The sequence below is a fragment of the Protomyctophum parallelum genome (assembly GCF_964188405.1).
Source record: "Protomyctophum parallelum genome assembly, chromosome: 13".
NCBI lineage: Eukaryota > Metazoa > Chordata > Actinopteri > Myctophiformes > Myctophidae > Protomyctophum > Protomyctophum parallelum.
Window position 1 is genome coordinate 40,773,650 of NC_139708.1, and position 21,832 is coordinate 40,795,481.

At 42.9% G+C, this 21,832-nt stretch overlaps 1 protein-coding gene across 1 annotated transcript; it reads right to left on the reverse strand.

Moving 5' to 3' along the window:
- Positions 1–2,670: 2,670 nt before the first annotated feature.
- nup85 (nucleoporin 85) lies at positions 2,671–21,545 on the reverse strand. The gene is made up of 19 exons (XM_083780866.1): positions 21,375–21,545; positions 20,036–20,120; positions 18,959–19,115; positions 18,389–18,459; positions 17,815–17,858; positions 16,685–16,754; positions 15,726–15,847; positions 14,769–14,903; positions 13,123–13,245; positions 12,327–12,458; positions 11,611–11,717; positions 11,229–11,312; positions 10,621–10,686; positions 9,459–9,610; positions 8,134–8,251; positions 6,393–6,493; positions 4,697–4,848; positions 4,133–4,231; positions 2,671–2,875 (listed from the first exon to the last, which is right to left on the reverse strand). Exons 1-19 carry the CDS (start codon positions 21,405–21,407, stop codon positions 2,786–2,788), a joined length of 1,941 nt encoding a protein of 646 aa, XP_083636992.1. The 5' UTR covers positions 21,408–21,545; the 3' UTR covers positions 2,671–2,785.
- Positions 21,546–21,832: the final 287 nt, after the last annotated feature.

The window sequence follows — 21,832 nt, forward strand, 5'->3', positions numbered from 1 at the left end:
GGGAGAGTGCATGGACGGTGCGTACGTGCGCGGTCCCGACGAATGGGGCGGGAGCAGGTTGCGTGGACGCGCGTTAAAGAAGCATACAGGCAGACGCGTGCACGCGCATTTTTTCCTCCCTGTTTCCTTTTGTTACATTCGATTTTTTATAGAGGTATTACTTAAAAAAATACTTAAAAACACATCCCTGCACTGTATATATACAGTAAACATAATTACGTTTTACCATAGATAAATAATGGTTTATTTCTATACTGGGACTCACATAGCTAGTCTTTTAGTGTTTTTGTCCTCCTGTGTGCAGAGGCGTTCCAGAGGCCATCTTGTTTCTATTAACATTGTGCAATAACCGTACGCAGGCTGTTAGTTTTCACCACAGTAAATCTCCAACATTTCCGTGTCAAGCGACCCACATGTTCATAGGCTATTATCTGGCCCGCCGCAGACCCCCATCTGAAAAGCTTTTGTGCCAGGGGGGCCCTGGGGGGACCCCCATAAGATATATAGCCTATATATCTTTCCCCCCCCCAAAGACAACAGATCTACAAGCTCAATGTGAATCATTCGCGATGCGTTGTAAACTTGCCATCTGCTATTTTTTAATATATTTATGATGATGACATTGTTTCAATTCAATGTCATAAACTGTTCCTCGTTTTTTTTTGCATTGGGGACCACCTGGAACACCCCCAACGACCCCCTGGGGGTCCCTGGGCCACACTTTGAGAACCGATATGGTTTGACAGACACAAACCTGTTTCCGCCAGATGGGGGCGGTATTGAGTTCACAGTTATGATGGGGAACAAAATGTGATTGTGAAGGAAAGTGAATCTCTTCAATCTGGCAGAGTTAGGTTAACATATTTAAACAGTGTAACTAAATTAACTAATGTATATCATAACGTGTCCAACAACAATTTAATATGTAAAAAAATATGAAATCACATCCAAAATAGCCAATTTTACTTGTATCGAGGTCAAGGTGCCCATGATTCCAAGGTCCCACTTGACCTGTATCCATCTGATAAATTGAAAATGGTGGACCCTGTTTTAAACTGCTAGAGCCTCTCTCATGGGGGTCCTTGGCATATATTTTCAAATGGGGGGGTCCGCGGGCTATTAACTAATTCGTTTTCTATCTCCTGGTGAGAACAGGAGTGGACCTGGTGAGACGTAGGGCCCGGACAGGAGTCATCCCACAGAGCCTAGTCCCTCCACATACCAGAATTGTACCTCTCAGTCCTGGCATAGTAGTTCATACTTCCAACGGATTGTGTGGCCCTGGTCTTTCCCTAGTGGGTCTAATCGAGGGTAGCTACTGGGATGTAAATCGGGACTTGATCACCCCGGCTGGGTCACCCGAGTGAGGGGTATGATGTTCGCGAGACCCGGAACCCTGATGACCTTGGGATACATCACTGAGGATACGTCCCAGTTGCATCCATGCGATGTATTTTCGTTCTAGTGTCAATTTGGGGTCCTTGACATGAAAGTTTTGGAACCACTGACCTAGACCAAACCCTCCTCCCCTCTTTAGTCTGGTTGCATCCAACGGTCCAGCAGCAGTTAATGAACCTGTAGCTCCACTGCTACAGTAGTACTTGGATTATCACAGGATTAACCCATTTAGACCAGAGAACGATTCTACAAATGTCTTCTAAAACATTTTCATGTCAAGTAACCTCAAAAATATATGTAATTGGCCGCTGACCCCCATCTGAAAAGATGTTGTTCCAGGGACAACCCCAGAAGCAAAGATATGAGTTAAAACATTTGCTCTGAAAGTATATTCAAAGATTTGCACCACATTTTCAAGACTTTAAAAAAATAGCAGACCCACAAGCTCATAGCACGGCACTCGGTGCCGCACTATGAGCTTGTAGATCAAGAATGGGTCAACACATGTACAGTATAGTTTCTAGAATTATTTTGTGCACGAATGACCAGTGTTGGTGTCTGTAGTGTAACAGTATGATGTATGTCTAATTGTTCCCTGCATGACAAAATAAATAATGTTTGTCTCATGGATATCCCTATAAATTATGTCAGTGGTTTTTCAACCCTTTTCATATCAAGGTCCATTATTTATTCAACATTTGAGCCACGGACCACCATTTGATGACATTTAGCCTTGCAGACCCAACACTTTATTTTTCTTACAGTTGGATGAGACTTTTCCCACAATTCAATGCTGAATTGATGTTGGTACCATAGGAGATAACAGGTAAAACGTTGACCAAAAGAAAAAAAAAATCTGTAAATTATTGTAAACCCCACGGGGGTCCGGGAGGGAAAATCTAAAATATCGGAGTTGGAACCTGAGACCTTGACCAGCCCCATTTACCCGCTGAGAGCTGTTCATGAGGTGGACAGAATCTAGCCCCCGCCGCCGGGGGATTGGGGCTCAGGAGGTTTTAAGCAATACAGATATTTAACAATAATGCAACTCTTGAGATGCTAAGATCTATAAGGGTCCACTTAGTTTTAACTCTCCGTCATTCCGCTGGGGACCACCTGGAACCCCCTCAAGGACCCCTGGTGGTCCCTGGACCACTGGTTGAGAACCACTGCTCTACGTTGTCAGATACATACCCTCAGAAGACTGAACTTTATGGGAAACGTATACATTCATTATACAAAAAGAATGAATGATATCTGAACATGAGATTGAGTGTTTATTATCAAAGAGCACATTCTTTTTTTTTCTCTCTCGATGTGTTAAGTTTTATATACAAGTACAAAAAAAAGGAAACAATATGGTGGCTCGCTCCGGTGGCCATGAGGTTCAACAGCAGGCCTCCACCGTACCCTCTTTGATGATGGCCATGGCCAGGTTCCTGGCCAACGCCAGCCTCAAGAGCTCCACGTCTTCCACCTGAAACAACACACACACACATCACCTTGTTATAACTGTTTTCAGTGGTCTGTGTTATTTCTTGCCAATGACCGATCCGCTCTATAACAGACTGGGTAATATTATCAAAGCCTCGGAGCACCGGCTGCGCCCTGCTCGATAACACCCCTGCCCACTTTGACAGGCTGGGATGGCTTAGGGTCGTCGACAGAGTACAGCATCTTGCAATGGGTCTGGTCCACAAGATTCGATACACCACCAAGATACCCATGTACCTGTCTAAATACTTCCTTAATGTAAACGAAGTCCACACCCACAACACCAGAGGGAGTGCAACAAACCATGTACAACCCAGATTCGGCACAAACAAGGGACTAAATTATTTTCGCTCCTATGCCACCAAAATGTGGAACGCCCTACGAACAGTCATTAAAACATGTGAATCCCTTGACTCCTTCAAAACCGCTCTCAAAGGGCACCTGGCTGCAATTCGAAACTGGCCTCTGTAAAATCTGAATCCCCCCCACCCCCCCACCCCATTTTCCCTCACTGTATATTGTATCTTTTCCCTTTTTTGCTTCCCATATGATGAATTCCTGTTCTGTTCTTTAGCTACATAGAAATGTCTATTTGTATGTCTCTAAATGTTTGTATGTCTTTAAATGTTTTGATGAATTGAACAATGTGGACCCTGTTGTAAACAAGTGTAATGCTTAATTGGGTCGTCCACTCACAGTTGACAGTCTTTGTATTGAGTTTGTGCTTAAAATGTACTGTAAATTCTACAAACTGTTAATAAATATTTCAATCAATCAATCAATAACACACACATGTCATTTAGAGCTAAACATTGCTCTCAGAAATGTTTTTGAAAACATTTAAGCGAGGAATAGACGATGCAGTACCCGATGACTTGTCTTAGGCAGACATTATCCCTTACTTATTATTGTACTAAAGCATTATTCAACCTGTTCCGTTCTGCATGTTTCTGCAACAGAAACAAACTTTTCAGTATTACCCGTCTTGATAACAAGATCATCAGACCTCCCACACCCACCATGTCGTCAGACCTGAAGGTTCTAGTTGTTCAAAATTAGCAGATGTATAGCTGCTAATTTTGAGAACCATTGTTCTAAAGCACTGTTGTAAATCCTATCAGTTTTCTGGAAAAGCATAGCTGTTATATAGCAAAAAGCTAACATGTTTTAATGCTTTCATCAGCCTTCTACCACAGAGAGAGAGACAGACACAGAGAGAGAGAGAGAGAGAGAGGTGTACCTGCATAGGTCCGTCTGGGCCCGGCGTGCTGGTCTGGGAGGACGTCAACTCCTCCAGACAGAACATCAGCTCGTGGGTCTGTTCTCCCGAGAAGATCACCTGAGAGAGAAGACCAAAGAAGAACCAACTGAAAAGGTGCCACAAAGAATCTATTGCAAAATCACTACTTTAATACTTGCCGTTTCTCAAAGTGGGTGCCGTGGATGTAAGCAAGTCCAGTGGTGCCGCAGGATACTTATTAGGATAATATTAGGATAATATTTGACTTGGTAAAACAGGCCCGAGTTGCACCGTCCGTGGTGCGTCCTATTCCTCCCTGCTGACGGGCCCTTCCCCAGACCATAGTATTCCGTGTAGTGACGAATGTCTCGTTCTGGTCAGCAGCGTCCACTAGAAGCTGACCCTAACCATAACCCTAACAGATTGACCTCAGTCTGTCAGGGTTATGGCATGGCGTCGGTCAGATGACCCTGACCCTAACCTAGCTCTGGTCCATATAGAGTTAGAAGGAGTTCTCCTTAACGCTAAATGGACCAGTGGTCACCTTGACCCTAACAGACTGACCTCTGCCTGCTCCATCAGGGGCATGGCGTCGGTCAGCAGCGTCCACCAGAAGCTGCGCGGGGCGATCTTGGCGGTCATGAGGGACAGCAGGAGCTTAGCGGCCTCCGTGAAGCGCTTCTCCTCGTACAGCTTGTGGAACTCACGGTACTTCCCTGGAGAGAGAGAGAGAGAGAGAGAGAGAGAAATCTGTGATCATTGTTGAAACGGCGTGACATTTTAAATGGACGTTCTGCGTGCTCTATTACTAGTTTGACCCATTCAAATACATTTTAAAGCATCTCTGTTGGTTCGAAATCTCACGTTTGCTCGTTTTCAGGATTCAAATTAAAAAATAGCAAGCTACTTTTTTTTTTAAGATCATTTTTTGGCTTTTTCTACCTTTATTGATAGGTAGAAAGTAATCTGACAGGAAATGGGGAGAGATGGGGGGGGGGGGGGGGGACAAAGGCCGTCGGGATCGGGAGTCGAACCGCGGCACGCCGTCAGGCTGGCTCAGCAGCCTCTAGGGGCCCAGACGGTTGAGCTAACCGTCAGGCTGGCTCAGCAGCCTGGGTGCCCAGACGGTAGAGCTAACCGTCAGGCCGGCAAGCTACTTTTGACGCTTCCGTGTGACGCTGCATCAAGTGATCAAGTAGGGCATTAATTTCTTAAAAAACACGAAACATTAGAATATGGAGATACGAGATAACTCTAAGACTAACTCAGCAAAGAAAATGTAGTACGACTTCACCAGGCCGTTCAAACAGGGTTATTTATGCCTATTCGACAGTATACTAGGCTGTGTGCTGCTGTGTCACGGACCATAAATAGCCCATATACAGGCTCACAGTGTGTGTGTGTGGGTGTGTGTGTGTGTGCGTGTGACGACCCAACAGCCACCATAAGGTCAAGTGTATAGTGATTTAACCCATTCAGGACAGGCACCCCTTTTGGTTTTATAAGCATTATGTTATACTTTAGCTATTGAAAAATAGCAGATCTACAAAGATTTTGTAGCTCAACCATCTGGGCACCTAGAGGCTGGTGAGCCAGCCTGACGGTTAGCTCAACCGTCTGGGCACCGAGGCTGCTGGGCCTATTTTTGAAAAGTCTTGAAAATTTGGCACAAATCTTTGAATATATTTAATAAAAAAAGCTTTATTTATACAGTATAGCACCTTTGCTATATGCTTAACCACTGCTTTCACAGAGAAAGTTTTTAACTCAAATCTTTGCCATCATATTTTCAGATGGGGGTCGGCGGCCAATTATATATAATGTCTGGGGTCCTTGACATGAAATAGTTTGAGAACCACTGACAGAAACAGGGTTTTAACCCTATGAGAACCACTGACATATAGAAACACAGGGTTTTAACCCTGTGAGAACCACTGACAGAAACAGGGTTTTAACCCTATGAGAACCACTGACATAAAGAAACACAGTGTTTTAACCCTGTGAGAACCACTGACATATAGAAACACAGGGTTTTAAACCTGTGAGAACCACTGGTGTCAGTCCTAAATGGGTTAATGTCCCCTCAGCTGATGTGCTGATAAAATTAACCATGTGACAAACAGTCACAAGTTCACAATCCACCGTTAATGGCTGGCTGTGTGTATGTGTGTGTGTGTGTGTGTGTGTTTTGTGTGTGTGTGTGTGTGTTTTGTGTGTGTGTGCGTGTGTGTGTGTGCGTGGTGTGCGTTGTGTGTGTTACCCAGGAAAGTGAGTCTGTCGCTGAGTAGCATGGCTGGACCCAGGTTGTCAATCAGGTCCAGATCTGAAAAGGCCCCTCGTGCACAGTAGTCCTGTAAGAATCTGACATGCACGCACACACACACACACACACACACACACACACACACAACATAATGAATTACCATACTTAACTTGTGCCATTCTTTTGCCATTATTGAGGGGCGCTAGCCCCTCCTATATACAGGTTTAATGTTTGTCTTTAGTTCAATGTTTGTTTAGTAAACGCATTGACAACTAGAACTGCACTCTGTCGAGTGCATACTTGCTTGTTGCACACTAGTAGGCCATAAATGGCCAACTAGTGCGCAAGCAGAGCGCACAAGTACTTTCGACCGCTGTAAACTGTGAAATCTCAGTATCTCTGTGAAGGAACGTTTGAAATGTCTAATTATTAGGTGTAACTATTTGCTACCTACCTACTTTAGGCATGTAAACATAATGTTGTAATGAATACGTAAGTGACGACTTTGGATTGTGACGTATATGTCAATCAGTGCCTCCCAACACTAAAACATATCGTCATTACGTCACCATCGAAAACCAATTACACTCTGGCATTGGGTCCTTTAATCCACATATTTCTTACGTCATCATTGAGAGCTAGTTATACATATACTATATATATATATGTAATTTGTAAGTTGATTAGCGGTATACTGTGGTTACTTTGCGCAAAAAAACGTCCCAGCCAACCCGCCACTTTTGATGCGTATGCAAATAAAACAGCAAATTGTGCCTGATTTGCTGGGACCAGATTACATACATGACCATATTTCTTACGTCATCATTGAGAGCTAGTCATACATATACTATATATATGTAATTTGTAAGTTGATTAGCGGTATACTGTGGTTACTTTGCGCCAAAAACCGTCCCAGCCAACACGCCACTTTTGATGCGTATGCAAATAAAACAGCAAATTGTGCCTGATTTGCTGGGACCAGGTTACATACATGTATACACAGGAACATTACCTTTAATCCTCCCAACACTAAAACATATCGTCATTACGTCACAATCGAAGACCAATTACACTCCGGCATTGGGTCCTTTAATCCACATATTTCTTACGTCATCATTGAGAGCTAGTTATACATATACACACCATGTACTCTGGTCCCAGCAAATCAGGCACAATTTGCTATTTTATTTTACAAATTACATATATATAATATATGTATGACTAGCTCTCAATGATGACGTAAAGAAATATGGTCATGTATGTAATCTGGTCCCAGCAAATCAGGCACAATTTGCTGTTTTATTTGCATACGCATCAAAAGTGGCGGGTTGGCTGGGACGGTGCATACGGACCGGGCGAAACTATTACTTGCGCGCTCTGCTTGCGCAAGTAATAAAGGGAAAGTTTATGTCATAATGTGACGTTTACGTACATATTGTTTCTTTATTGTTAATGGGGTTTAATGTTTGTGTTGGCACCGTTTGTTTTACATCACCATTACATCACCTAATCAACATGAGATAGACTTTAATATATTAGCGCCCCTCACTTCACACGGGTGTGATTTTTATGAACACCAACTCTAAAGCCTGAGTTATACCTCAAGCGTCAATGTTGCTCACCAGTGATCATACAGACCTCTCCGATATGAAAGATATGGAGGCGAATAGAACAACATTCATTCATACATACCTCTCTGATATGAGATGAATAGAACATTAGATACAATAGAACATACCTCTCTGATATGAGCGTGGCGAAGGCAGCGTCCTTGGCTCTGATGGCCCAGGACAGAGCTGAGCCCAGACGGCTGTTCCTCAGAGCTCGCCTGGCCATGATCTTACAGATGCTCCTCACTGGAGGAACATGACAAAACATACATGATGTTATAGATGCTCCTCCCTGGAGAGACCATGTTGAGGAAATGTGGAATACACCAGGTTATACATTTAAGGAAATCAAATCACTCATGGGAAACTAAACTATGAGAAGCTGTTTTCTGTCCCATTGTTATCTTTACTGACATTTGAGCGGTGGACTGAGGGGTCTTCCCATAGAGCGTGGCAGTCCCGCCCCCTTTCATGACGACGCCAGGCCCAGGAAATGAATCCCAATGAATTTTATCAATCCCATAGACATTTTTACTAATACTATCAATATTATCTTCATTCTGACTTACTTCCATTCTGCATAGCTTTCCTGTTGTTGTTGTTGTTGTTGTTGTTTATTGTGAGTGAGTGCATGGGAAACAAAGACCGCATGGTCGTTTTGGAACAAATGCTTGACCGTACCTTGTTGCCGTTTGCATTTTTCATTGTCTAATAAAATAATCAATCAGTCAATCCCCACCTTGTCTCTGTTCACAGACAGAACCCACCCTGCTCAGACATGTGTCTCTGTTCACAGACAAACAGAACCCACCCTGCTCAGACATGTGTCTCTGTTCACAGACAGAACCCACCCTGCTCAGACATGTGTCTCTGTTCACAGACAGACAGACAGAACCCACCCTGCTCAGACATGTGTCTCTGTTCACAGACAGACAGACAGAACCCACCCTGCTCAGACATGTGTCTCTGTTCACAGACAGACAGAACCCACCTTGCTCAGACATGTGTCTCTGTTCACAGACAGACAGACAGAACCCACCCTGCTCAGACATGTGTCTCTGTTCACAGACAGACAGAACCCACCTTGCTCAGACATGTGTCTCTGTTCACAGACAGACAGAACCCACCTTGCTCAGACATGTCTCTGTTCACAGACAGACAGACAGAACCCACCCTGCTCAGACATGTGTCTCTGTTCACAGACAGACAGACAGACAGACAGAACCCACCCTGCTCAGACATGCGTCTCTGTTCACAGACAGACAGACAGACAGACAGAACCCACCCTGCTCAGACATGTGTCTCTGTTCACAGACAGACAGACAGACAGACAGACAGACAGAACCCACCCTGCTCAGACATGTGTCTCTGTTCACAGACAGACAGACAGACAGACAGACAGAACCCACCCTGCTCAGACATGTGTCTCTGTTCACAGACAGACAGAACCCACCCTGCTCAGACATGTGTCTCTGTTCACAGATCCTCAGCACCTTCAGAGCTTTCCTCTCGGTGTCCAGAGGAACGCGCTCGATCTGCAGCTCCAGGTAGACGCGGCCGAACTCCGGACAGTGGTCGTAGTAGTCCACGGCCAGCTGCCACAGACTGCACGTATACAGAGAGACACACACACAGAGAGACGCACGCACTCGCACACACACACACACACACACACACACACACACACACACACACACACACACACACACACACACACACACACACACACACACACACACACACACACACACACACACACACACACACACACACACACACACACACACACACACACACACACACACACACACACACACACACACAGTTAACCACACATACCCCTTCCCTAGCATCCCAACAGAATTAAACCTCATGGAGCGAGTGTTTTCCGAAAGCGATATCGTGCGGAAAAGCCGATATGGAACGTTGGCCATTGCGTTGTGACGTAGCCTGAACCAATCAAATAAACCAATAAATAGTAGCGTGTAGATGAAAAACTAACATGTATTCAAATGAGATTTCATCGTTTGTTCGCTCGGATCGCTAGGAGTGCAGATGGGGTGTTAGCATCCTAGCAATGTGTGGAAGCCTAATAATAATCAGGGATGGGTATATTTAGGATTTGATCGATTTGCAGTTCTTCTCGATTACCCGTTTCAGTTCATAAATGGAATTTAAAAAAATAATACTACGGTAGGTCAAAGAACAAAATGACTCTGGCCAAGAGAAATCATTTTGGAGGAACAGAGGCTGTAGCCATTCCACTCTAGACCAAATCATAAAACTGCAAAACGACTTGATCCCAGTCTAGTATTTACTGTCAACTGTACAAACTGTGAATGATAATGAACACGTATTAGTACTGTGTTTGAGTTACAAATGTTCGCTCTGAAAGAATATATTCAAAGATGTGCACAACATTTTCACAAATCTTCAAAAAATAGCAGATCTACAAGCTCATAAGCTTGTAGATCTGATTTTTGAGCTTGTAGATCTGATTTTTCAATAGCAAAAGTATGACATAATGCTTAAAACACCAAAAGGGGTTCCCGTCCTGAATGGGATAAATAATTAATAACATAATAAATGTGATATATAAGACAGGACAGCCTCACCTGTGATGGGTGAAGAGACCAGAGGCATACTCCAGGAGGAGAAACTCTCTCAGGTTGGATCCAAAGCTGAACACAAAACAACCACGAGATATCAGATCAATACACATGGTCTGATGTCAATACACATGGTCTGATGTCAACACACATGGTCTGATGTCAACACACATGGTCTGATGTCAACACACATGATCTGATGTCAATACTCATAGCTTGATGTTAATGCACATAGTTTTATGGTTTGTAGGATACACAGTTTTGTGTGAAGTATTATTTATGACTAGACATGGTTTAGATTAGAACAAAAGGTCTTACTGTAGATTGTGAAGTATTATTTATGACTAGACATGGTTTAGATTAGAACAAAGGTCTTACTGTAGATTGTGAAGTATTATTATGGGTAATCATGGTTTAGATTAGAACAAAGGTCTTACTGTAGATTGTGAAGTATTATTATGGGTAAACATGGTTTAGATTAGAACAAAGGTCTTACTGTAGATTGTGAAGTATTATTATGGGTAAACATGGTTTAGATTAGAACAAAGGTCTTACTGTAGATTGTGAAGTATTATTATGGGTAAACATGGTTTAGATTAGAACAAAGGTATTACTGTAGATTGTGGGATTGGAGCAGATTGCAGTGATCCAGTAGATCTGTCAGGTGAGCCACGAACCACCAGTTGTTCAGAGCGATACTGGAAACCACAGACAACACAAATGTCGTTGTTTTTAAGACAAACTGATTAAAACTGTAAACCGCAGACAACACAAATGAAATTATGCTATTGTTAAAAGTGAAGATTACTAAAAGTAAAACTGTAATTGTTGTTGTGAAGACACACTTATTATTAAAACTGGAAAACACAGGCTGAAAATGGCTAAAGTGACGGTGTGTGTGTGTGTGTGTGTGTGTGCATGCGTGCACGTGGGGGTACAAGTGCATGCATGCGTGTGTGTGTGTGTGTGTGTGTGCGCACACATGCGTCACCTCACCTGCAGTCTTTGATGACCTGGTGGATGTCAAACTCAAACGCTGCCAACAGGATGCTGTCCAGAGGCTCTGGAACGCTCCTCGAGTCCAGGAACATGGTCATGCATGACTGAAACCACACACACACACACACACACACACACACACACACACACACACACACACACACACACACACACACACACACAACGTGAATGCACCATTACCCACCCACCTGTCTACCGCCTGCCTGAGCCCATGTGAATGCACCATTACCCAACTTCAAAAGCATTCAGAAAGAGCACCTACAGTGCAAATTGTAAATTGTAACTGGCTGCCGTTTGAAGTAAAGAGTAGTTTATCACCAGAAATACCCCCCACCTGTTTACTGTACATATCTTTTTTTTCATATTGCTACTTGTATATTATGATGTTTTTGCATATTACTGTATATTATCATTTGTCTTTAAATGTCTCGATGATTTGAATACACAGGACCTCAATGGAAACGAGCTCTGAGGGCTTATCTGGGTTAACCATTTAGCATTATTTTGTATAAATCTGTGCCACTGTGCCTCTTTTTTGCAGACCGTTAATAATGTATTCAATCAATCTATCAAAACGTGCCTAAAACCACTCCAAATTCAAGGAGGAGGAAGGCAAAGAAAACAATGCCGTTTGTTGGGTTTGACTCTAGGGTGGCAGTACTGCATGGTGACAGTAGGGGGTGGTGTCGTACCTGTGCGTAGTAGTGCAGTTCGTTGGGTTTGACTGTAGGGTTGCAGTACAGCAGTCTGGTGATCAGAAAGTGGTACCAGGTGCTCAGCAGGTCCTTGTGCTCCAACATGGTGTCTTCGTCGCCTACCAGGATCTACACACACACAGAGACACACAGAAGGTCATACTGTTTAACCCAGTTTTCTGAAATACCCTTGTTTCTAGATCAGTGGTGTTCAATATTTCATGTCAAGGACCCCAGACATTATATCATGTAATTGGCCGCCGACCCCCATCTGAAAATATGTTGTTCCAGGGACCCCCCCCCAGACGCAAAGATTTGAGTTAAAAGAGTTCGCTCTAACACAGATTCCACATTTATGATTTTTCTAAAATAGCCAAAGTGTAACATAATGCTTAAAACACCAAAAGGGGTTCCCCTCCAGAATTGGATAACATTCAGTCTTTTTGGACAAAACCTCTGGTCTGTCTAAGCCAGGGATTCTCAAAGTGAGCCGTGACACAAGTCAAGGAGTGCCACAGAATACTTTGATGACATTTGGAATTGACCAATATCACTCAGTTTGACCACTTCCATGCCTAGTAAAACAGAACTGAGTTGCACTGTCCTTTTACCATCTACACAAACTGTCTCCACCAAAAATAGCAGATCTACAAGCTCAACGCGACCTTACAGATGACCTCTAAGTTGTATTGGTGACCTTACAGATGACCTCTGGGTTGTCTTACTGACCTTACAGATGACCTCTGGGTTGTCTTATTGACCTTACACATGACCTCTGGGTTGTATCACTGACCTTACAAATGACCTCCATGTGAGGGTTGCTGCTGAAGGAGTTGTCCTGCAGACAGCGGTCCACCTCCATATGCCACTGTCTCCACTTCACGTCAAAGTCCGTCAGCGTCTGGCTGCCAGCGGGCTGGAGGGACACAATAATCACACACCATAGTCTTTAAATCAGTGGTAACCAACCTTTTCAAGCCCAAGAGCCCATTTTATTCCCAATTGTAAGCCAAGATCTACCACTAAAACGTGTTAGAAAAAACACTTGTTTTTTTGCTATTTCTGACAGGCTCAATGCATGTGCACACATCCACACAAAGACTAAAGCTTAAATAAGAATAAAAACTTATAGTAAGTTATATTATCAATGTCAAATAATATTAAGACAAATGTATTAGAAATAAAAAATATTAGGACAAAAATACAAATAAACTTCTTTGTTGAGTTTTTCTTTTTAAATAAAACAAAATGCAAAGGACATGAATTGCTTTTACAGCACAATATTTTGTTTCTCATTTCAATGAATATTCACATATTTGTAAAGTTTGAACGCCAACTTTTAACCAAACGTGGGAGAAACACTGTGCACAGCTGCACGCACAAATAAAGAGTGCACTCGCGCACGCACATGACGGATTATTATCGATCAAAACAATCCTTAGCGTCGCTTACAAAAGCATGTGTTGCACAGCATGAATGATAAGTAATCACCGACCTGGATGGATAAATATCAGTGGTCCATCCATTGTGTGACCTGATTAACGAGCAACGGTAGGCAGCCGAGTAAGTTAACAGCTTAGTAAATTAATAGTCTACCGTGTGTCAGATGTTCTGTCTGAAGCAGTCAAAGCCAAGGAGAATGTTACAATTTAATTCACAATCGAGCATCTTGCCCTGCATCGAATATCACATGATAGAACAGCAGGATAAAAACGGATAGTCTGTCTATCATCCATGCATCCATGAGCTAAGCGTCAAGCCCTGTCTAGGACCCACTTCCATCAAAACTGTGGCTTTCTTGTTCAATAGTTAGAATCTTCAACTCTCACTGTGTCATGTTTTGACAGCGGCACTAAACATTTTGACAATTTGTCATAGTGATATTTATCCAGCCAGGTCGGTGATTACTTATCATTCATGCTGTGCAACACATGCTTTTGTAAGCGACGCTAAGGATTGTTTTGATCGATAATAATCCGTCATGTGCGAGTGCCGAGTGCACTCTTTATTTGTGCGTGCAGCCGTGCAGTGTTAAAAGTTGGCGTTCGAACTTTACAAATAATAATATTGATCCAGAATTGGGAAAATAAATGTGTAAAAACAGAGCATCATTTAACCGTTAAATGATGCTCTGTTTTTACACATTTATTTTCCCAATTCTGGACTAATCGTTTAATCCAGTGGGTTTCAACCCTGTTCACATGAAGGTCCGTGATCTATTCTGCATTCGAGCCACGGACCACCATTTGATGAGATTTCGCTTCTCAGACCCAAAACGTTTTGTTTTCATTGGATAATTCCATGCTGTATTGATGTTGGTACATCATGGTAGGAGAGATAACAGGCAAACGTCAGTGCAGTGCCCGGTGTCGAGTCGGTCGGACCCACGGTTCTGCAGAACCACCACAAAAGGCTCTGGGTCAGGCTCTGCGTACGTACGTTGTACGTGGGCATCTTGCTGAGCAGGCTGTCCATCAGTTTGAACAGCTTCCTGGAGGCTGGCTGCAGGCTGGCCTGTTTCACCAGCATCTGACGAGTCTCCTCCAGCTTCCCCTGAAGCACATAGCTCAGCACCTGAAACAGTGGAGGACAGACAGGTCAGTGTCTGAAACACAGGAGCCATGGAGGACAGACAGGTCAATATCGTAGCTCAGCTGCAACTAACACATTGCATGTTATTGTTCCTGTGTGTGCATACATGAGTGCGGTGGGTAGGTTTGAGTGTGTGCGCCGTAGGTAAGTTATTGTGTGCATGTGCATTTGTGTGCGGTAGGTTTTTGGCAACACTTTTTGTGTATATACGTCTTTAGGTCTCTGTTAATGATATCACACGAGATCGCTGTATTCAACTTTTTGGCTTTTCCTTCTTCAGCGATCTCATGTTGCATGTGCACTGCAGTTCACTTCCTTGTTTACGGCTAGAATGAATAAGAAGGATAGAGCACGGAGGCGCGTCAAAAGTTTGACACATGTACTAAAGAACATGGAAAATCCACAAAAGAAAATATACAAAAACATTAACATTTAGTGAATGTACTTGTCCTTTATCTTTCAGTCTGTTATACACAACATTCTTTCCACAGTTATGTAATTTACATACTTTTTAAAATAAAAACTAAATGAACTTTGTACTATTCTTTTTGTGATATCCTTTTTATTATTTCAGTTCAGTGTCAGCAACTCTCATGCACCTCTAGCACCTCTGTTGGAACACTCCATCATCGCAGTTCCTGTTTACACTGAGCATGTGCAAACCTCTCGCAAACCTCTACCACGTCCCAATATCTGTGGTGTGTTTGTTTTACAACCTACCACGTCCCAGTAGCTGTGGGGTGCGTTTGTTTTACAACCTACCACGTCCCAGTAGCTGTCGGGTGCGTTTGTTTTGCAACCTACCACGTCCCAGTAGCTGTGGTGTTCGGCGGGGCACTCGCTCTGCAGAACCTCGCTGGCTTTCTCCTCCACGTCAGCCTTGTGCAACCTCACCCAGTCCAGCAGGTGGAGCAAGAGGGAGCCCGCTGATGGTGCACACACACACCCCAAAATATTAGAACAAACAAGATATACAAGCGAACATCATGCCACGACGATACGCTGCTAACTTCAGATCAGTTTTCTCTTCAAGCAAATGGTTAAAAATAAAAACCTCAACTATAAAACAAGGTGTACTCGGTTGCGGGCGTGTGCACAAACCGAGCATGCACGTAACAACTTCACGGGGCTGCGCCCACGGAAATAAGTTTGCGTCGCCCCTCAACTTCTCTGCGTGTCCAAAATGAACGCACGGCCTCTCATTGAAAATGAACTACTAGGCGCGCCAGTCCCTTGGGATACTATTTACATTATGAAGAGAGGATATATACAAAAAAAAGCGATGGAAATAAGCAAATTAGCACAACACCCCAATGCCCCATTCAATTCAATGAAATTCATTGAGGGGCCCAGGCCGTAGCGTAACGGTCTGGGCACCGGACTGGTAATCCAGTCGCAGTGTGCCGCGGGTTCGACTCCCGGACCCGACACGGCCTTTACTGCATGTCATCCCCCCATCTCTCTCCCGTTTCCTGTCAGCCTACTGTCTGTCCCTTCAAAAATCAATAAAAGGCGTAAGCCGCAAAAAAAATATCTTAAAAAAAAAAAAAAAAAATCATTGAGGGCTTATGGTAGGGGAAATTGCCAATAATGCGCTTTTGCACGAAATAACACCTGGACCTCTTTGGTGGGGACGTAACAACTACAAATAAAGGTAAGAAAGCCTTCTACTATGGAATTCTCCTTTAAGACTGTTGGTCAAAACGAACACACGTGTGAAACAAACCAGAATGAGATGTACACAGAAACCTGGACGGATTTACCTGGAGCAGCGTCGATGAACAGCACTTCACACAGATTCCAGATCAGCTCTATGGCCATCAGAATGGACACCTGCCATGAGACAAACCAGTGTTAACACAATGATAACAGATCCTAGATCAGCTCTATGGCCATCAGAATGGACACCTGACATGAGACAAAACACAGTAACACAATGATAACAGATCCTAGATCAGCTATATGGACATCAGAATGGACACCTGCCATGAGACAAAACACAGTAACACAATGATAACAGATCCTAGATCAGCTCTATGGACATCAGAATGGACACCTGCCATGAGACAAACCACAGTAACACAATGATAACAGATCCTAGATCAGCTCTATGGACATCAGAATGGACACCTGCCATGAGACAAAACACAGTAACACAATGATAACAGATCCTAGATCAGCTATATGGCCATTGGCCATCAGAATGGACACCTGACATAAGACAAACCACTGTTTCAACACAATGATAATAGATCTTAGATCAGCTCTATGGCCATCAGAATGGACACCTGACATGAGACAAAACACAGTAACACAATGATAACAGATCCTAGATCAGCTCTATGGCCATCAGAATGGACACCTGACATGAGACAAAACACAGTAACACAATGATAACAGATCCTAGATCAGCTCTATGGCCATCAGAATGGACACCTGCCATGAGACAAAACACAGTAACACAATGATAACAGATCCTAGATCAGCTCTATGGCCATCAGAATGGACACCTGACATCAAACAATCCACAGTGTCAATACAATGGTAATAACCTTAACCCATTTAGGCCTGACCGACATTTAAAACAATTCTTCTAAATCCTCCAGTTTTCTGAAATAAAAATTTCACAATTTTTCAAAAATAGCAGACCTACAAGCTCGTAGCACGCCACCAAGTGGCGCGCTATGAGCTTGAAGATCTGCTATTTTTCAATAGCTAAATTATAACATAATGTTTAAAACACCAAAAGGGGTTCCCGCCCAGAATGGGCTAAAACATACTCCGTATATACAATGTACAGTATACAGTATTTGATTAAATACATATGACAAACGCACCCTCCTATAATAGAGGTATTGCCATAATCCTTAATAATACTGTACAACATCCATACCTGGTTCCCATACTTGTTGGCCAGTTCTGAGTCTTGTGTTGAAACTACAGTAAAAGAGACCAAATACATATTTCACCTCATCCAGAAAATACATGGAAGACCAGAAGAATATGTCACCATAACAACAGTACATGCACGAAGACTTAACCCATTTAGAACTGGGAACCATTCTACAAATGTCTTCTAAATCCCGAGAGTTTCCTGAAAAACCTGTGTTTTTGTCAGTCGTTCTCAAACATTTTCATGTCAAGAACCCTAAAAAAGAAAAGTATGTATTTGGCAATGGACCCCCATCTGAAAATATGTTGTTCCAGGGACCTCCCAGAAGCAAATATTTGAATAAAAAATGTCCACTGTGAAAGAATACATGTTCAGAAATGTGCACGTTTTCACGACTTTTCAAAAATAGCAGATCTACAAGCTCATAGCGTGGCACATGTTGCCGTGCTATGAGCTTGTAGATCTGCTATTTTCCAACAGCTAAAGTATAACATAATGCTTGAAACACCAAAAGGGGTTCCCGCCCAGAATCGGTTAAATATGTGACTATAATAAGTTAGATGAAAGCGTGTACCTGCAATCTGCTGTAGCTCCTCCATGCAGGCTCGTATGACAGACCTGTAGTTCTTACTGATACTGACGAATCTGACCAGACGAGATATGTGACATATTTTAGTTAAGCCTGATTCAGACAATATTATTTTAATGTGATTTATGTCACACCAAAAGCAGAGAATCATGACAATTTTTTTAACAATTTTTTTTACACCCTCAGACCAAATCCAACACTTATCACAATCAGCCATTGACGGCCCCAGAGAACAGTGTTTCCAGTGATTACGTTAAAGAACAAGAACTGATGATAGTTATTTTCTGATCGGCTGTCCCGCGACACAGCGTTTTTCTGACTATTTATTTTACGTCTCCGGTCCGGGTGGGCTTTCAAAATAATAAACACTGGTAGTGTCGGAAGAATAAAGTATTTAATACTGGGCAGTGAATGTGTTTCAAAGTGATTAAATGGATAGATTTCAGTCCATGTTGCAGTCCCAGTCATGACCATGTAGATAGATAGATCTTTATTTGTCATTGCAACTAAATTAAAAGTGCCAACCAGTGCCAAGTGGGGGTGATCTAATCTTACTGGGGCTTCTTGTTCTTGCTGGGCAGGTCCTCCCGGATGGTCTGCAGCCCCACGAAGATCAGGTGGGACTCGTTGAAGAGTTTGCGTAGAACGGGCGAGTAAATGTCCTCGTCTTTCCTCACCTCGTGAATGGACAAACCGACCGGTCCAGTTGCACCTGGGAGGGACAGGAAGGGGACCTTTTAGGAAACACGTTCTGCATTGCATAGAGCCGAGTACCGAGTTACACTGCCGTGGAACAAACTAAAAGCGCCGGGACAACGCTCCACACGTCCCAATCTCTTCTCCCTCCTGGCCCCAAAACTATGGAATGCACTTCCCATTGCAGTCAGAACTGCAGACTCACTCCCAATGTTCCGTCGTAGTCTGAAAACCCACCTCTTCAGACTCCATCTTAGCCCGTAGCACTTGCCCTAGCCCAACGACCTTACAGGCGTATGCAAAGTGTAAATCACTCTGGATTAAGAGCGTCTGCAAAATGCTTTAATTGTAAATTGAAAGGGCAAAACAAAATTGAATTTTTTCAGTGTTCAACAGCTGATTGTGTATAGAACACATCATGCGACGTATGGAATATCAACCCGGGTAGACAACACACTCACCTGATGTACTGTGAATGAGTGGATGTGCACCCTCATCTCATGTACTGTGAATGAGTGGATGTGCACCTCATCTCTCTCATGTACTGTGAATGAGTGGATGTGCACCTCATCTCTCTCATGTACTGTGAATGAGTGGATGTGCACCCTCATCTCATGTACTGTGAATGAGTGGATGTGCACCCTCATCTCATGTACTGTGAATGAGTGGATGTGCACCTCATCTCATGTACTGTGAATGAGTGGATGTGCACCCTCATCTCATGTACTGTGAATGAGTGGATGTGCACCCTCATCTCATGTACTGTGAATGAGTGGATGTGCACCCTCATCTCATGTACTGTGAATGAGTGGATGTGCACCCTCATCTCATGTACTGTGAATGAGTGGATGTGCACCTCATCTCATGTACTGTGAATGAGTGGATGTGCACCTCATCTGATGTACTGTGAATGAGTGGATGTGCACCAGGCCTCACCTGATGCTTTGAACAGCGTGTCGTAGGCCAGGATGTCTCCAGGTCCCCAGACGAAGCCCAAGTGCTGCCTGGCGTCAGGAATGAGCTGGGAGAGAAATATTAACACAACTCACAATTATTATATAATCGTGATTTATTTGAGATAGCGGCTAGATTCCCAGGCGATAGCCGATCTACAAGCTCACACTTGTTCAGCTTGTAGATCGGCTATGTTCGGCAAAAGAGGTTTTGTGCAGAGAGGGAAAACAAGCAAGGTGATGGTTTTTGCCAAGTGTTGCAGTTTGGAAGCGCTCCTTTTTACTAACGCATCGTGCTGCTGCTTCCTACATTGCCGGTATCTGCAGATTGGAAACAGGTGTTACGCAGGGCCGTTCGTTCAGTGACTTAAGTTCTGACGAGTGCTTCCAAACTCCAACACTTAGAAAAAATGTATCACGGCACATTTCTAGACAGAAAGTAGCTCATAACGTGTCTACGTGGATTTGTATTAAACAAACGCTTTTCAGATTGAAAGTGGATAAGTCAAGCTTGCCTTACGGCTGCAATATTGGCGAGTTTAACATTGCTTAATACAATGGTCTGTCAATGGAAGGGTATTGCAAGTTTGCAACTCTAGATTCATCCCATTATTAAAAATAATCTAGTGTTGCAAATTGTGGCCCTATATACATTTATGCCAATAGAAAAAAGTCAATCTTCACATTGTGAGCTTGTAGATCTGCTATTTTCCAATGCATTTGACTTGAAACTTGAAACAGGACACCCTGCAAAATGAGTACTTTTGGTACTATTAACTATTGATGCCAATAGCTGTGTACTTTTTACTCAAGCACATTTTCAATGACAGACTTCTACTTGCAACAGAGTACTTCTAATTGCAGTAGCCTAACTTTTAAGCCAATATTGAAGTATTGATACTTTAATAAATGTGAGTATTCTTTCCACCACTGGTGAAACCTACTGAACCTCAGTGCTTTTAATTGCAACATAACTGCACTGAATGAAGATAATTTATTATATTAATTTATAGTGAGTTAGTAGTTAAGTTACTCAGACTAGTACTCTTTGCAACAAAACTGTACCGACTGAAGATTATTATTATATTACATTTATAGTGAGTTTAGTAGCTATTTACTCACAGTAGTCTTAGTATACTTGAAGATCATTTATCATCATCATTATCATTATCATTGTCTGTGCAACAAAACTGTACTGACTGAAGATTCTTCTATAATATAACATTCTAGTGAGTTACTCACAGTCACAGTAGTCTTTGCAACATAACTGTACTGTACTGAAGATTATTATTATAATATAACATTCTAGAGTTAATACTCACAGTAGTCGGCGGTTCCACGTCCACCTCCTCCATGACTGAACGCGTTAGATGCTGTGTTTTAATCCAGACGCAAAACAACGAACATTAAATGTACGTTTTAATTCAGAAAAACCACAACAAACATGTCAAAAACACAACAACTGGAACTAGTGAGCGGCACGCGCGCCTCAACCATTCGGATTCGGATGGACCCCTCTACTCCGGACCCCCCGGCGCATGTGCTATGACGTCATGGGAGTCAGTCAATGAGCCTGAATAGAAGTGAACTGTTTTTTTTTGTTTGTTTTTTTTAACTTTTACTTCATTTTTGTTGGACACGTTATGATTTACATATTAGTTACACTCCTTTAAATATGTCGCCATGATGCGTCTGTGTCACACCCCTGTCTCAGGCGAGGGTCGTGAACACAAGGATGGCAAGGCGACACAGTTGGGCAGAGTTTAACAGTTGTTTTTTT

Coding starts and splice junctions, on each gene's coding strand:
- nup85 (XM_083780866.1), bottom strand. CDS start 21,407: ATGGAGGAGGTGGACGTGGAACCGCCGACTACT. Junction 16,755..17,814: donor CCAACAAGTATGGGAACCAG/GTATGGATGTTG, acceptor GTCTCATGGCAG/GTGTCCATTCTGATGGCCAT. Junction 2,876..4,132: donor GCCCAGACGGACCTATGCAG/GTACACCTCTCT, acceptor GTGTTGTTTCAG/GTGGAAGACGTGGAGCTCTT.